This window comes from Leptodactylus fuscus, chromosome 7 (genome assembly GCF_031893055.1).
Source record: "Leptodactylus fuscus isolate aLepFus1 chromosome 7, aLepFus1.hap2, whole genome shotgun sequence".
Taxonomy (NCBI): Eukaryota; Metazoa; Chordata; class Amphibia; order Anura; family Leptodactylidae; genus Leptodactylus; species Leptodactylus fuscus.
This window is the reverse complement of record NC_134271.1, coordinates 70,972,991-70,989,564: the sequence shown is the minus strand read 5'-3', so window position 1 is coordinate 70,989,564 and position 16,574 is coordinate 70,972,991. Positions and strand designations below refer to the sequence as shown.

The 16,574-nt window shown below is 39.8% G+C and overlaps 1 protein-coding gene across 1 annotated transcript in view; it reads left to right on the top strand.

Moving 5' to 3' along the window:
* LOC142213672 (neural-cadherin-like) overlaps positions 1-16,574 on the top strand; it is a 105,847-nt gene that overhangs the window by 22,708 nt on the left and 66,565 nt on the right. Inside the window, exon 2 of the mRNA XM_075282081.1 lies at positions 10,935-11,132. Within this exon, the coding sequence (XP_075138182.1) occupies positions 10,935-11,132 (198 nt within the window). The remainder of the gene's footprint in view (positions 1-10,934; positions 11,133-16,574) is intronic.

Genomic DNA, 16,574 nt, shown 5'->3' with positions numbered 1-16,574 from the left:
ACAATGCCTAGTCGGCTTTGCCCTAGGCATAGAAGTTTGAAGCGAGTTTAAGTATTTTTATACTGTATGTGTTCTTGGGGAAAAAGGGGTGATTTGAACTTTTATTTTTTACTTAAATTTTTTTTTATGCATTTGTTAGACCCCCTAGGGATCGACCATGGGCATTAGCGCTGGGTGTCTACTGTATAAAACAGTAGATACCCAGTGTCTATAGTGGCCACTCGGCTCCCGAGCGGCCGCCATGTTTAAGCACTCGGCATCCACCGTACTAGTACGGCGGATGTCAGGAAGGGGTTAAACTAATGACATCTATATCTGCAATGGAGCAGATACTGTCAAAGCTGACAGAGAACTGAATTCACTGCACTGTCAACTTTCTAGAGGTATAAAATACTACTAATGTCAGTAGACTTGAAAGGTCTTCCTTAATTGGGGCACATCTGTGCAATGCTCTATTGACATAGTCAACCCAGTTCATATCTCTCCCAGCTCTTACCTTAAAGCAATGAAGCAATTTACTTAGGTGTACACTGTGATACACAGTGACATGGGATGGTTCTTGCTACTTAGTATCTCCTCTACTATTAACTGGCCTCCAAATTTAGGACTTGGTGCCCACTCTCTTGTCTGGGATCTATTAACGTTTTCAAAATGGTCCTTCTACCAAAGCTACTTTACTTATATTAAACTGCTCTGAAGGTTATTCCCCAAGCGTGTTTCATGGCCAGTGATAAACTTCTCCCTCCATGAGGAACAATAAGTCTCCCAAACTGGCTCAGGTTACCTTGAGGGATCTCTGTGACAAAGGGGACTTGCTCTCCCTAATTTATACTTCTGCTATACAACTATACAACTCTCTTACACAGCTTGGTGAATCTGAGGCAATTCCAACAACCCAGCCAAGGTAATTGAGGCAGCCTTCTGTGGGTCATATGTGGCTCTCACAAACCTGGTACAGATGCATCTCAATAAATTAGAATATGATCTAAAAAATTTTTTTTAGCAATTCAATTGAAAAAGTGAAACATTATATTTATATTATTACAAACATAACTTTTTGAAGTGTTTATTTATGTTAATGATGATTATGGCTTACAGCCAAGGAAAACCCAAAAGTCAATATCTCAGAAAATTTGAATAATTAACCCAAAATAGCTGAAAAGGCTTCCTAAGTTTTAGAAAGGTCCCTTAGTCTGGTTCAATAGGCAACACCATCATGGGGAAGACTGCTGGCTTGACAGACATCCAGAAGGAAGTCATTGACACACTCCACAAAGGGGGTAAGCCACAAAACATCATTGCTATAGAAGCTGGCTGTTTAAAGAGTGCTGTATCAAAGAGTAATAATTTGAGTGGAAGGAAGAAGTGTGTTAGAAAAAGGTGCACAAGCAACCGGGATAACTGTAACCTTAATAGGATTGTTAAGAAAAGGTCATTCAAAAGTTTGGGGGAGATTCACATGGAGTGGCCTACTGCTGGGGTCAGCCCTTCAAGAGCCATCACACACAGACATATCCAGGACATGAGCTACAAGTGTCACATTCCAGGTGTCAGGCAACTCATGACCAATAGACAAAGAGTCTTACTTGGGCGAAGGAGAAAGAACTGGACTGTTGCTCAGTGGTCAAAAGGTGTTTTCTGAAGAAAATAAATTTTGAATTTCATTTGGAAATCGAGGTCCCAGGGTCTGGAGAGGCTGCAAACAATCCAAGCTGCTTGAGGTCTTGTGTGAAGTTTCCACAATCAGTGATGGTTTGGGGAGCCATGTGATCTGCTGGTGTAGGTCCACTATGTTTTATCAAGACCAAAGTCAGCACAGCCATCTACCAGGAAATTCTAGAGCACTTCATGCTTCCCTCTGCCGACAAGATTTTTGGAGATGGAATTTTCATTTTGCAACAGGACTTGGCACCTGTCCACACTGCCAAAAGTACCAAGACCTGGTTTAATAACCACAGTATCACTGTACTTGATTGGCCAGCAAACTCACCTGACGTTAACCCCATAGAGAATCTATGGGGTATTGTCAAGAGGAAGATGAGACCCCAGACCCAACAATGCAGACGAGCTGAAGGCTGCCATCATACAACTTGGGCTTCCATAACACGAGCTCTGCAGTGCCACAGGCTGATCACTTTCATGCCACATTGCCGCATTGAAGCAGTCATTCATGCAAAAGGAGCCCCCACCAAGTATTGAGGGCATTTACTGGACAGACTTTTCATTTGGCTAACAATTCTGTGTTAAATTTCTTTTTACAGTTGGTCTTATATAATATTCTAATTTTCTGAGATAATGGCTTTTGGGTTTTCCTTGGCTGTAAGCCATAATCATCAACATTAACAGATAGAAACACTTGAAAAAGTTCACTCTGCTTGTAATGACTTAATATAATATACGGGGTTCACTTTTTCAATTGAATTACTAAAACCACCAACTTGTTGACGATATTCTAATTTATTGAGCTGCACCTGTATATGGGTGAATATGGCAGCCATGGTTGGCATATGGAACTCTTTGGGCATTTACAGGGGAAGTAGTGAGGCTTGGTTTCCATATCTTCCTTTCTGGTGAAATATTACCCTCTTGGAGGTTGAGCCAAAGGAGGAGATAACTAATATGGCTTACATGGCCTTTTCACTCCTTTGGCGGTTTGCAGTGGGAATTTCACCTTCCATGCACTAGTCACTGTAGATATCGCCAATTAGGCCAGTCCTGCTTGGCACTCTTTGGTAGGGGGCCCTTGTTACTAGTGTGTGGGTACCTGGAGCCAGTGGCAAGGTGGGAACCTCTTCAGAACCAAGTCTCCTGCTTTCATTAGGCAGCTCTGAAGTATAATACAGGATATATATAAACTGACTTCGAAGATCAACATGCGCTCTGAAATTAGAATGCTATGTTGAGATGTAACACTGTAGCAAATATCCCCTTTCCTTGTTATTTTGTTACATTTCTATATTTCTCCCCTTGACTTTGGTCAGTATACATGATATATAAAGCACATTTTGATTTTTTCCTCCTGCCGCAAAGACTGCCAGTTTTCCTGAAGGCAACCTTAGAGTTAATTCTAATTTTCGATATATTCGATATGTTGATATCTGCCGGCTCGTCTCCAGCACTGCTGAGATACGCACATTAAACAAACTTCAGGAAGACTGCTTTATACTTCCAGTCGTCAAGTTGCTTGTTAAAATCAAACAGATTTAGAGCATCTTGTGAGGGCCCATGAAAAGCTGTTCACATCTCCTCGCCTTCCTTTCAGCCGAGTAATTTGTGCAGTCATTGTGAAATAGGCTGAAGGAGCTGAGGATGAATCTGTTAATCTACTGGAAGCAGAAAATGACAGGACATATGTGCGAGTGCGTTATTAATGCAAGGCGGCTTCTTGGAGGCTCCGAGTCAGCATTCTATCAACAGCGCGGAGATATTTAAACCAGAAGCCATTACAATTCAGTGTCTATTGCTCTCTATTGTATAGATATAAATGATGTCCTGCTGTCCTCTCACAAGAATGTTAATTAAATCCTCTGAAATATAAGTAGCTCAGTATCTATGAGGTTATGGGGAGGTTAGTTTGTCAACCGGGAATAAAAACAAAAAAACGCATCTACCAGATTGCTCCATAAATATTATTCTAAAAATATGTATATGTCAAAAAAATAATGAGATGATTTGCAAGAATATTATATTGCTGTAAATTTGCCATGCTAACCTACATATTCATGATCTGACAGGTGGGGGTTAGTTTGTGGGAATTTAGATTGGGTGCCCTGGGCTCATACATACAGGGAACTTGACAGGTACCCATGTAGCCTACTCCTACTTCTGTCTGTGGCCACATTTTAAAAGAACAAACCCCTGCTTACCCAATGAAGAGCCCCATGAGCCACAGCAGACTCATCTCTGGTGCTCCTTACGCCTGCGTCCCTGAAACCATGGAAGTACACGCTGGCTTTACTGTGCAGTGCGCGCAAGGTCCAGGACAGGTGTATTACTCGGTCTTCAGTGAAGAACTGCACAGCTGTCAGGGGTACATGAGTTGGTTATGTATAACGTTTGTTGTGTTTTTATTTATCCCAACCACATACAGCATTAGCATAGTGCAATCACCATCCCATAGAGCCCAAATGGGTTTCCTTTAAAAGAAAGCGGCAGAGGGTCACTTGGAGTACAACGTATTTCAGCACAGATGTGACAAAGCCTATATAAAGCAGTGACCTGTCCATTCCTATGAGGATATTGAGAACAGGGCTACAATGTCATGATTTCAGTAAGGGAATAGAGACAAGTAGGTCATGGACGGAGATTTATACAATGGAATGAGCAAGGCTTTCCAGCAACACTTCGTATTTTAGGAATTTAGTGTGCTGACCATTTGGGAGATCACAGACCAAGAATAAGATAGTGGAAGGAACAGGGTCCTCAGCAGCCTAGAGGATTTCAGCAAATGAGTGAAGAAGATCTTGTGATAGTGATCTCTCTATTCATATAGTGAGGACCAGGCTGTATTGTACAACAACAGTTCCATGATGCCTGGAAGGTCACATTATAATGGTGGATGGAGTATAGTTCACAGCAGCAAAAAAAATCTCTATACATTGCAGAGAGCTAGGAAGAAATTGTCATTAAAGGGGTTGTCCCATCACAAGGATCCTATCTATACTGCTTGTTAATGTGGATGTAAGACTTTTCCTAAATACATTGCTTCAGCAAAACTGCTTTGTTTGTCCATTATCTTACTTTATTCAATTATTTGTGGCCACAGCCCTGACCTAGCTGCTCATGAGTCAAGTGATGTATCTGCTGCTCTCAGGGGGGAGGGAGGAGGGGCTAAGTGCACGGGAGCGAGCCTGTGTTTCTAGCTATTCCTGTGTCTACACCATGTGACCTAGCTCCCTGTTAGCAGATAGGGGAGAGGAGCTGCTTTCATTTCTTCTGTTCTCCCAGTTATCAGGCTAGCTAATTCAGTTGTGTTCATTATGGCAGAGACAGGCAGTGTCTGTATGTTACACAGAATGGAGTTGCTGGTGCCTGTACTTCATAGTCCAATATGGGTGGGCAGAGCTACACACAAATTTGGGGGTGGAGCTAAACGGCAGGTTGCATGTGAAACCCCGCCCACCAAATGATGCAAGAAACCAGGAAGAAAGAAGATTTTACAGCAGTAAAGACTGATGAGTATGTGAGGTGGGAATACCTCTTTATTCTCTAAGAAAGTTTAAGTGTATTTACATACTAATATATGAAACTCAACATAAGCACAAGCACCAGTTGCATGTGGCCATCCAACTAGTGATGGGATCATTGGTACGAACAATCCTACCATCAGTATTAACAAGACAACCAGCTGATCAGGGGTGCAGTTTAGCTGCTGAAAAAAAACAATATGCAATGAGTGTGCACAAACACTGATATTGTCAAACAGCTGTCTGAAAATGTAGCTGCCAATCTGTTTTGTCTTGCCATTGGTGTGCCGCAAATGATTGTCCGTGCCATCCTCATATCCAATGTGATGTGTGTGGCCAGCTCAAAGAGAGAACAGGGCAGTACAGTAGAGTCTAACTATTATTTGAAGCTTTGGTGACCTTCGGACTATACAATTGCTTCATAGATATTAAAATGGTTGCCAAGACATTCTGGCTCTTGGTTACAATTACAAATTCAGGAGCAGAACTTGGTTATATAAATAAGAAATCATAGCCCATAGTAACAGAGCAAGAAGAGTTTAGATTTTTGAGCAAAGATGAGCCTCAATGAAACTAAACTGAAAAAAAAGCAAAGACAGTAGAATTTCTGCTTGTTTAGCACCCGCAGTGTGTCCTCAGCAGAATTACAGCTGTAAAACGCAGCATGCTGTACACATTGTACAGAGTAATACATTACTAAATAATTCAAGTCTGGTCCTATAATACTGAATCACAACTCTGTCCCAAGTATCGAGATGAAGGGGATCTTGAACACTCTACATATTGCTTAGCAATAAAAAGAAGAAGGTTTTTATAGGAGGTATGCTGTAGATCTAGTCCACACTTGAGATGGAGAAAAGCTGTATTTTTTCTCTCATAGATAAGAGCTGGTAATGGGATAGGAGTCTGGATTCCCAGAAGCAGCGCCTCACCATCTCTTCCATGACAATTAGCTTATCGCTGATCAAGTAATATTATTATCAGTAATATTTATAATTATAGTAGTTACATTTGTGTGCATAGGGGACAATATTATAGTACTTATTTTTTGTACATAGGAGGCAATATTATAGCATTTATAGTCCTGTACATAGGAGGCAATATTATAGCATTTATAGTCTTCTACATAGGAGGCAATAGTATAGCATTTATAGCGTTGTACCCAACAGTTCTGAGACAACTGAAGATTAGAAATAGAACCTGCATAGGGGAAAACTGCAGTATACAAGTAATATAATGGTCAAACATACTGTAATGTTATGTCTCATGTACTAAACACTGTACGATTGATTTCTGCAAAGTTTTTTGAAATGGTATGTTATGTTTTAAACAGAGGTGCAAAAAATATCTTTAAAGCCCCACAGGCCGGAAACACTTCGATTTGGCCACGGCGGAAATGCTGTGGGAAAAATCGCGGCATTTTACAATACTGTAAAGTGGATATAATTCATGCAAATTCCATGCCCACTTTGTGGGGGGAAAAAAAATTGCAGTTTTTAAAATCGCAGCATGTCAATTATATCTACGGAAACGCCATCAGCTTTCCCATAGATATAATTGTAACAGAAAATCCGCGGAGGAAAGCTATGAACTTTCTGTTCAAAGCGCTGCGGGAAGAACCACAATGCGTTCATGCCGCGTTTGTTCCCAATGTACAAGAATATAATTACATATAGAAAAAAAAGAGTATAAAGTAGCTCACCCTTGTAGTCGTTCATGAAATGATGTTGGTGCACGACCCTTATTCTCCTTGACTCGGAGTAAATTAATAGAAGTATAATCTTGTCAAACCTGAAGTTCGATGTAAGGGTCCGCAACTCACAGCTTTTTTTAAAAAACTTCTTTTATTTCATCCTCTTAAAAATTCTGTTTGCCACCTTAGGCTGAAGTACACATTTATACACAAAAAAACATAGTGTAGACAAAATAGACACTAGACATTAGTGAATTTAAAAAAGGCTAGGAAAGTTGTAGCGTTGTACCCAGAGTTTTTTGGTCAGGAAACTGACTAAAATTCTTTCTCCAAAAAACACCTCACCATATAGTCCTAATTTAAAGAGTACCTTTCATCCCTACACCAACTCCAACTCATTGCATGCTTTAATAAGTGCCCTTCCATTGATTCTGAAGAAGTCAGAATTTTTTTCTCTAGTCCCCACCTTTCACAATAATTTCTGCTAATTTCAGCACAGTTTCCCATCTCAGTCTTTCAGCAGGCTGACTGCAGTGATTTCGTCTCACTTCCTGTATTTCTTTCCCCCATCCTCCCTCTTGCTGAATGGGACACAGAACACTTTTATGCAGATCAGATAATATGCAGATGCTTGTACAGAACAGACTCAATGTTATCTGTGTGTTTACATAGAGAGATAACAGACAGGGCTTTATCAGCAAAGTGAAATTAGCTGAATGATTGTCCTCCCGGCAAGAGCAGTGAGTGAGTGACGTCACTTGTCCTATAGGTCTGTGGTTATAGCAGTGCTGTGTAAACAATGGGAGGAATAAGGTCACATACCAGGCAAACAAAGCAGAATTTCTAAAGTAATATATTTAGGAAAAGGCTTCAATTTACATAAGCTACCAGTATAGATAGGATCCTTATGTACTTTAAGGCTCTCTACTGTCAGGGAAGTCCTGCACTAGAGCAGAATGACAGGGACCACCCACCTGACAGCAAAGAGCATAACTGTGCCAAAACTAACAGAAATTATTGCTCTGGAACAGTGGAGGCTACAGAAAAAATTCCAACTGTGCTTGAATCAGTGGAGCTAACATGGTGAATGATACAAAGACTTTGAGGTGGCAAGAGGTCCTCTTTAAGTAATACAATATACCTACATACGAGAAGTTAAGTAGCATAATACCACTTCCTATGTACAAGAATACAACAATTATAATACTGCCTCCCTTGGGCAAGATTATTGAACTAAATAGTACATGATACAATGCCTTCCAATACTTCATGGCCTCTACTGTTTTGGGACTTCATTTAGTAAATGGTGGTACCCGGTCTTGTCTCTTCATAATAGGAATAGCACCACTCAGAAGTATAGATTTGTTGTGTTTTCAAAGCAAAAGGCTCCTTTAAGAGCTTAAAAAAAAAAAAATGTATCAAAGGGTTAACCTTGAAATGTCAGTCACAAAACGCCTCTTTCTATCCTTCCCTGCAGGATTAAGATAAACAAATCACACTTATGTTGTTCCAAGTCCCCGTACGCTACTTGCATGTACAAAATATAGGAATGTCTGGGTTCTAGAAAATGACCCCAAAATGCCAAGGAATATCCTATCTCCTCACACACTGTTCCCTAATCATAATAATGCAGAGTATCCGCGGAGCGTGGGGTGGGGGGGAGCTGTTTAACACTTGTCAGGAGCTGTGCAGCCTTGTCTATTTGACTACGTTTTATATACAAAGCTGTCACTTTATGCTTCAGCTCCAATGTCACTTCTATCATTTCCAGCATGACAGCAAATCCTGCATCTGAAACACAATATCGATCATATGCAGACTCTGTGTCGATAAGACCCCAAATCCCATCTAATACTGGAATACACAAACATATTTTTCATGAATTTGACTGAATGATCGAATATCCATTCTAGTCAGTCAAGATTTTCAAAATCCTGCAGCTGTTTGATCAATGAGAATGATTTGTTTGCAATGGTCTTATTAAGGGCGCCTGTACAAAATGTGGCAGTGGGGCAAGTTACAGTAAAGGTTTTCATCATACACATTATGGCTGCATGGCTTATACAGTCCAGTTGAAACACATCAAAGCCTGAGAAGACTGCTCAAATATTATCACGTCCAAGATCTTTTTTTAACCACTTTTGAAATTCTGAATGTTCTCTGTACTATCAAAACCGTATGTACTTAGAAAACTACCATTAGGCCGGGGCCCCATGGGTCGGAAACGCCACAGGAAAAATTTCGGCGTTTTACAGTACTTGCAAAGTGGATGGGATTCATGCGAATCCCATGTCCACCTTGCAGTAAAAACCGCAGTGTGGACACGCTGCGATTTCCAAAACCGGCATCAATTATATCTATGGAAATGTCGACGGCTTCCCCATAAATACAATGATAACAGAAAGTACATGGAGGAAAACTCTGTGAACTTTCTGTTCAAAGCACTGTGGGAAGAACCGCGTCCTCGCCACGATTCTTCCCAAAGTGCTTTAGCGCTGCGAATAGTCCCGTGAGGCCTTAGCCTAAGATCTTTTTTGCGGAAACACAGCTTTTTTTTTTTTATTGCAGATTTTGTTGCGTTTTTATGAGCCAAAGCCAAGAATGGCTACAAAAGGAATAGGGAATCTATAAAAAGTTCTTATACCTCTAGCTTTTTCTCAATCAACTACTGGCTTTTGCTTAAAAAAAAAAAAAAATGCAGCAAAATCTGCAACAAAAAAAGCTACGTTTCTGCAACGTGGGGCCTCAGGCTAGGGGTCCATGTTGCAGAAACACAGCTTTTTTTGTTTGCAGATTTTGCTGTGGTTTTTCTTTGACCCAAAGCCAAGAATGACTATAAAAGGAATGGGAAATATCTAGGAAGTTTTTATACCTCTGTCTTCTGCTCAATCCACTCTGAGTTTAGTAAAAAAAAAAAAAAAAAAAATGCAGCAAAATCTGCAACAAAAAAAAGCTGCGTTTCCGCAACATGGGGTCTCAGCCTAATCCTGTTTCCTATATGCAACACTATAACTACTATAAGGGTGCATTCACACTACATAACGCCAGCATGTATCACAGCCGTACACGCCGGCGCTACAGCAGGGCTGCCGAACACTTCCCATTCATTTCTGTCAGCCGGCATGCAAGCGCTCCCCATAGAAATGAATGGAAAAAAGCAGTCCATTCATTTCTATGGGGAGCGCTCGCATGCCGGCTCCCATAGAAATGAATGGGAAGTGTTTGGCAGCCCTGCTGTAGCGCCGGCTTGTACGGCTGTGATACACGCTGGCGTTACGTAGTGTGAATGTACCCTTAAGGGCCCGCCTTACATTCCTCTTCCCTCATGTTTTTGGCATTGAATAGATCCAGATGAATGGATCTAATAATTTCAGGCCATAGATTCTTAAATCGGCCACAGAATCTTTGCAAGATCAAGCCGGATGTTTGTTTATTTATTTTTTAAATGTAGATTGTGAGCCCCATATAGGTATCACAATGTACATTTTTTGTTCCCCATCATTATGTCTTTGCAGAAAGGGAGGAAATCCACACATACATGGGGAGAACATACAAACTCCTTGCAGGTGTTGTTCCTGGCGGGATTCAAATCCAGGACTCCAGCGCTGCAAGGCTGCAGTGCTAACCACTGAGCCACCGTGTTGCCCCTACACCGGATGTTTACTTTTTAGCTTCTTTCTCCGATCTCTGCCTCAATTGGAGGCAGACTTTTCCACTGATTTTGGGGAGCAATCCTCCTCAAAATCAGCAGCAGATTTTGCCATTTGAACATAGCCTTACTGCCCATATATACATGGATATATCTACTATAACAGTACCTCTTGATAAAAGAATACAAAGTACTATTATATATTACTTTATGTATAATAGCATAACTATTATAATACTATTGCCTACGTTCACAAATATAACTAATCTAATTATAGATTTTAATTCTACATCCTCTGGACCAGAATGTATCTACTGTCCCCAAGAGATAAGCATATGCAAACTCTAATATTTTATATGTGATGTACTATTGCATTTATTTATAGAAATCCATTTATATTTTATAGGTAAAGGTTGGTATCTCATTCATCTACAACTGACTGTCACCGACATCAATGATGAATCCCCGCAGTGGACAATGCAGCCATATCCCTTCCTGGCAACTGTATCACCTATGGCCACAGCTGGAACATATGTATATAAATTACACGCCATAGATAAAGATGACGGCATCAATGGAGAAGTGGAATATTTTCTTTTGGAAGGTGAAGAATTTGCTATATTTATATATAATACAGTATATATACTGCTCAATAAGCTAAGGGAACACTTAAGCATCACAATATAACTCCAAGTCAGGGAACATCAATCTAGTTTGGGTTTACAATACAGTTCTGTTGCATCTGTGTTGCTTGTTTCACTGAAATGCATAGTAATAATAATGAGCGAGTCATTTCTGTAATTAAAAAAACAAAACATGCAGTTCTTAAGATGCTTTGAAGAAAAACACAGCTGCAACAAAAACACAACAGAAATGCACCATGTGAACTCATTCTTAGGAAACGTAAAGCTTGATTGTGAATCAATTTCACCTGCATTTTGTGCGAGTGAAAATGACAGCAGGTTCACTGCAGAGGCAACAGCAAGAGACCACCAAAATGGCAGTGATTATGCAGATGGTGGCCACAGACACTTACTCTCTCCATATCCTTCCTGAATGACTTGTCTCCAGTTTCGTATTTTGCATCCTTTTCACTACCGTAGCATGAGGCAGTATCTGTATTCAGATTGCACAGGCAGTCCAGCTTCTCCAGGATGAGCACATCAAGAACAATTTCAAGAGAATGGAAGAGACCCCAGGACATAGGCTGTTATATGAGGACACAAGGACAAGGCCATGAAAGGGCCACAACTAGCATCAAGACCAGTATTTGCTCCATTGTGCAAGGCCATCAGGAGTAGAACTGCCAGAGCTCTACTAAATAATCTTGAGCTACTGGTGGACATAGATATGTTTCTGACCAGACTGACACAAACAGAATCCGTAAGGGTGGCAGGAGGGCTTGATATCCTGTAGTGGGACTTGTGTTCACAGCCAGCTTGATTTTCATTTGCCCACATCCAGTCTGCAACTGAAGCTGTTCTCTTCACAAATGAGGGAAGGTTCACAGTGAGCACCTGTGATAGAAATGAAGGTCTGGAGATGCCATAGTGAACCTTATACTGCAACCTCGTCCAGCACAGTCAACTTGTCCTTGGGTCAGTGATGGTATGTGAAGAGATAGCCTTTGGGGGTCAGTTAAGTCGCCATTTCATAGCCAAGGGTACTGTGACTGCTTTTAGGTAGTGAAATGCAGACCTCCGAGCCTTTGTCAGACCTTATGATGGTGAAATGGGCCTTGGATTTTTCCTGGTGCAGGACAATGAAAGGAATGTCATTAACCGTTATATTTCCAGGCATGAATCGAACTGAAAACCTTTGGGACACAATAAATCAATGTAGCCAACACTTCCAAGCAGTGTCACAAACTGTCCAGGGTTTTCAATGAAATGGAAAGACGGCGCTCTCAGGTCACAACAGGATTTTATTCAAAAAGACAATGATGCACAACGCTAAAAAATCGCCACGTTTCGGGCACACCTGCCCTTTCTCAAGTGCGTAACTAATTAGAAAATAGATAAAACAAGTATTCACTTCAACGTTTTTTTGGCCAGAGAAGCACTTAGGCCTAAGTTAAAATATACAATGAATTCAAAAAATAATAATACATGATTTATAAAATAATAGTAAAACAAATCTCATATACCAACCTTATCATTTAAAATATAAAAAAATCTATATATACATAATAACAAGTAAATGTGCCAAATCATCTCAATCTCATGATAGAAAGCCATTGCATATCAAACACTGATCGTTAGCATGCATCATTGTGTTGTTATTTATATCAATGTGGCTACCAATAATCCCTAGTTTACAACTACAGCAAAAAAAGGGGGAGCATAGAGAGTCTTACCTTCACACAAAGCTCGGTCAGTCTGTAAGATGTATACAAATTGTATGCCGTGTGCTCCTAGGTTTAAATATAGTGGAGCTCGTTTGGCTCCCTACATTCCTTGGAGTGTTGCCAGATGGTGCGATTCAGGTTGGAGAACATATATGTCCACGCAAAATATTAAAGCTACACAACAATGTGCTCTAAGTTGTAGCGCATATGTGACTCACGCGTGCGTGGTATATTTAGCATTACTAAGCGCATAGCTAAGTGCTCATACGTGATATGCATATTCGTGGTATGATTACCATTACGGAGCACGTGACTGAGTGCTCATACATAATTCGCGCATGCGTGGTGTATTTAACATCGCGGGACACATGACTAAGCGCTCATATGGTAAATAAAAGGTATTGATGTTTTTTCGGATTTCTCCCTAATATTACAAATGAATTGGAGCAACTCATAATGAAAACAATTGTTCCAAAAAACAACAGATATAGTAAGAAAAAATATATATACATACATATAAACACATATATACACATATATACATACACACACACACACATATATATATACATATATATATATACATACATACACACATACATACATACATACATACACACATACATACACATACATACATGCTACAGACTGGGACTTATATATTTTCAGCACATATATAATGATTAAACAATGTAGACCTTATTACTATGTGATTACATTTGGGTAAGAAGTATTGATGGTCCTTAAAAGTGCAAAAGTAATAAAGAGCTAAATCTCCAACTATATTTTTGAATACATATTTGGGATAGGAGTAGATAAACTCTTTAGGTATTTGGAGGGAAAATACATTAAATACCTAAAATCAAACACATAGGGGACAAAAAGTAAGATATGGAGTTAGATTCAAGATTGGATTACATACATTTATTTATTTATTAACGTCTTCTGAAGCTATATTAAGACCAAAAGGATGTAATGTATTAAACTTAAATAACCAAAACATTTCTCTCTTATTTAATGTACCATGCCTATCTGTAATTCCAGGAGGGATCCAATCGATGGGTGTTACAGTGAAACCACTAAAGCTTTTGTTATGATGTTCAGCTGCGTGTCGTGAAACGCTATGTTTAGTATATCCGTTTAGAACATTCGAGCGATGTTTATTGAGACGTTCACTCAATTGTCGAGTAGTTCTACCAATATACTGGAGGCCACAAGGGCACTCCAGTAAATAAATAACAAAGGTAGATGTACAATCCAAATGATGTCTCAATTTAAAGACTTCGTTTGTGGTAAAGCTGCTAACTTCACCAATTCCATTCTTAATGGATTTACAGCATTTACACCTATTACGATTGCAGCAAAAGCTTCCTTTAGGCAATGTGTTTGTCGTCAGGACAGTTGGTTTTGAAGAACGTAGTTTACTAGGGGCTATTAAACTTTTCAAAGTTCTTGCCCTTCTAAATGTAAAACCTGGTTTTGCGGGAAGAACTTTCTTAAGAAAGGGATCGTTAGATAAGACTGGCCAATATTTACTAATTATATCCTTTATATGTTGCTGGGACGAGCTAAAAGCTGTAATAAAATTTATGTCATAGTTCTTAGAGGTTGAGGTACATTTTGGAACTAGACATTCTGTTTGTTTTAATTGACTGGCTCTAGAGCAAGCTGCTTTGATCAGTTTATTAGGGTAGCCTTTTTCTCTAAACCTATCAGAGAGAACCATACTCTGAGTCTGAAAATCTGCATCATTAGTACAATTCCGTCTGATGCGGCGGAATTGTCCAAAAGGAACATTTTCTTTCCACCTCCTATAATGGAGGCTACGAAAATCTAGCAGACTGTTACAGTCGACAGTTTTAAAAAAATCATCCAAACACTAAGTCCAGTCATCATAACTCGAAAATCTCCACTAATACATCTACGAAACAATCTATTAGTCATATTAGCATCAAACCCAGTAGACCAATCCCTCCCCCTCTGGTCTTAAATTCCAGTAAAAATACCTCAAAAAATCTAATAAAATTTAAATTTCCGGAAGCAAGGGAATCCACATCCCTGTCACTTCCAGCTACCACCTTTCAATCTCCCAAACCTAGTTCTCCTAACCTCTTTCACACACCAGCTGAATATCCGTCATCTAGTTATGTGTCTGTTACTCATAATTCACCTACGCATCTCCTCAAAATCTCCCCACCTCTTGATAACAGTCATACCTCTACCCCCTTGGAATTAGAAGATTCACTTATTTCTGTTCATGATAGTCCCATGCCTACCACTTCAGAAACAAATATCCAAGAGATATCTTATAATAACACCATCCAAGATATTTCCCATAATAACACTATCCATAATCACACCCTTACTAAGGTCTCTTTTTTAGCCCTACCTCGGGAACTCACTCCAACTGTTCCGCTAACCTCTTATCATGTACAAGAGAAACCTCTTCTAACAAAGATATCGGATTTTTTCACACCTACACAACAGAAACGAAAGTTAACGAACAGCAACGATTCACCACCACTAGAAAGAAAAGTAGACGGGGAACCAGAGGGAAGTGTAAGCACATCAGAACCCAATTTGATCAGCCCCAGCAGAAAAAAGAACAAAGGCTCCCTAGCTGTATATTTAACCTCTCCAAACATATCCTCAGTAGTGCAGAAATAGACCTTCTCTCCAAAGGCCTTTCCTTTTGCCCTACACAAAACCCAAATGAAGTGGATTTGTTTCTGGACCTCAATGCTTTTACTCGCAAACTTACCTTAAAGAGACATTTCTCGATAGTGAATATGGGGAGATCTGAAGGTCCAGATATAACCCATTTGAATAAAAACACTGAGGAATTACATTCGACCCTATCCACTAATGACATAAAATTGTCTGCCATCCATACCAATCTAAAACCTAAATCCAAATTTCATCCAATCCACCATCGTGGAAATAATATAGAAACATTCTATTCACTTGTTGCATCGGAGTTTAGGGAACTCAATAAAAGAGATCAGCCCTCTCGAAATAATCTGACATTTGCAGAAAGACAAGCCTGTAGAAGCCTGATGGAAAATAATGAAATAGTCATTCGCTCAGCGGACAAGGGAGGAGGAATAGTAGTACAAGACCGCCAAACGTACTTGAATGAAGCAGGTCGTATCGTGTCTGACAAAGAGTACTACTCCCCCCTCCCCTATGATCCTTCTACATTACATTATGAAGAGTATAAATCTCTCATTCAGAAAGCACATACACAAGGTATACTAACAGACAAAGAAAAAGCTTTTTTGGATATAAAGAATCCGACAGCTGCACTCTTCTATCACCTCCCCAAGGTGCATAAGAACAGAGATAATCCACCAGGGCGGCCTATCATATCAGGTCTCAATGCCCTAACTCGTAATCTTTCACACTATGTGGATGTATTGCTACAAAAATATGTAGTAAATCTGCCATCCTATCTAAAAGATTCAGCAATGCTAATACGTGAACTACTCCCTCTTGAATGGAAGAGTTCATATAGATGGGCAGTGTTAGACGTCACTAGCCTATACAGCAACATATCCCATGATTTAGGGCTTATGGCAATTGAAACTACTTTGAAATCTGATAACAAACTTCCGCCAGCACAAAGGGAATTTATCCTTAGAAGTATTGAATTTATTTTAAAACATAATATTTTTGAATTCAATGACCAACTTTTTATCC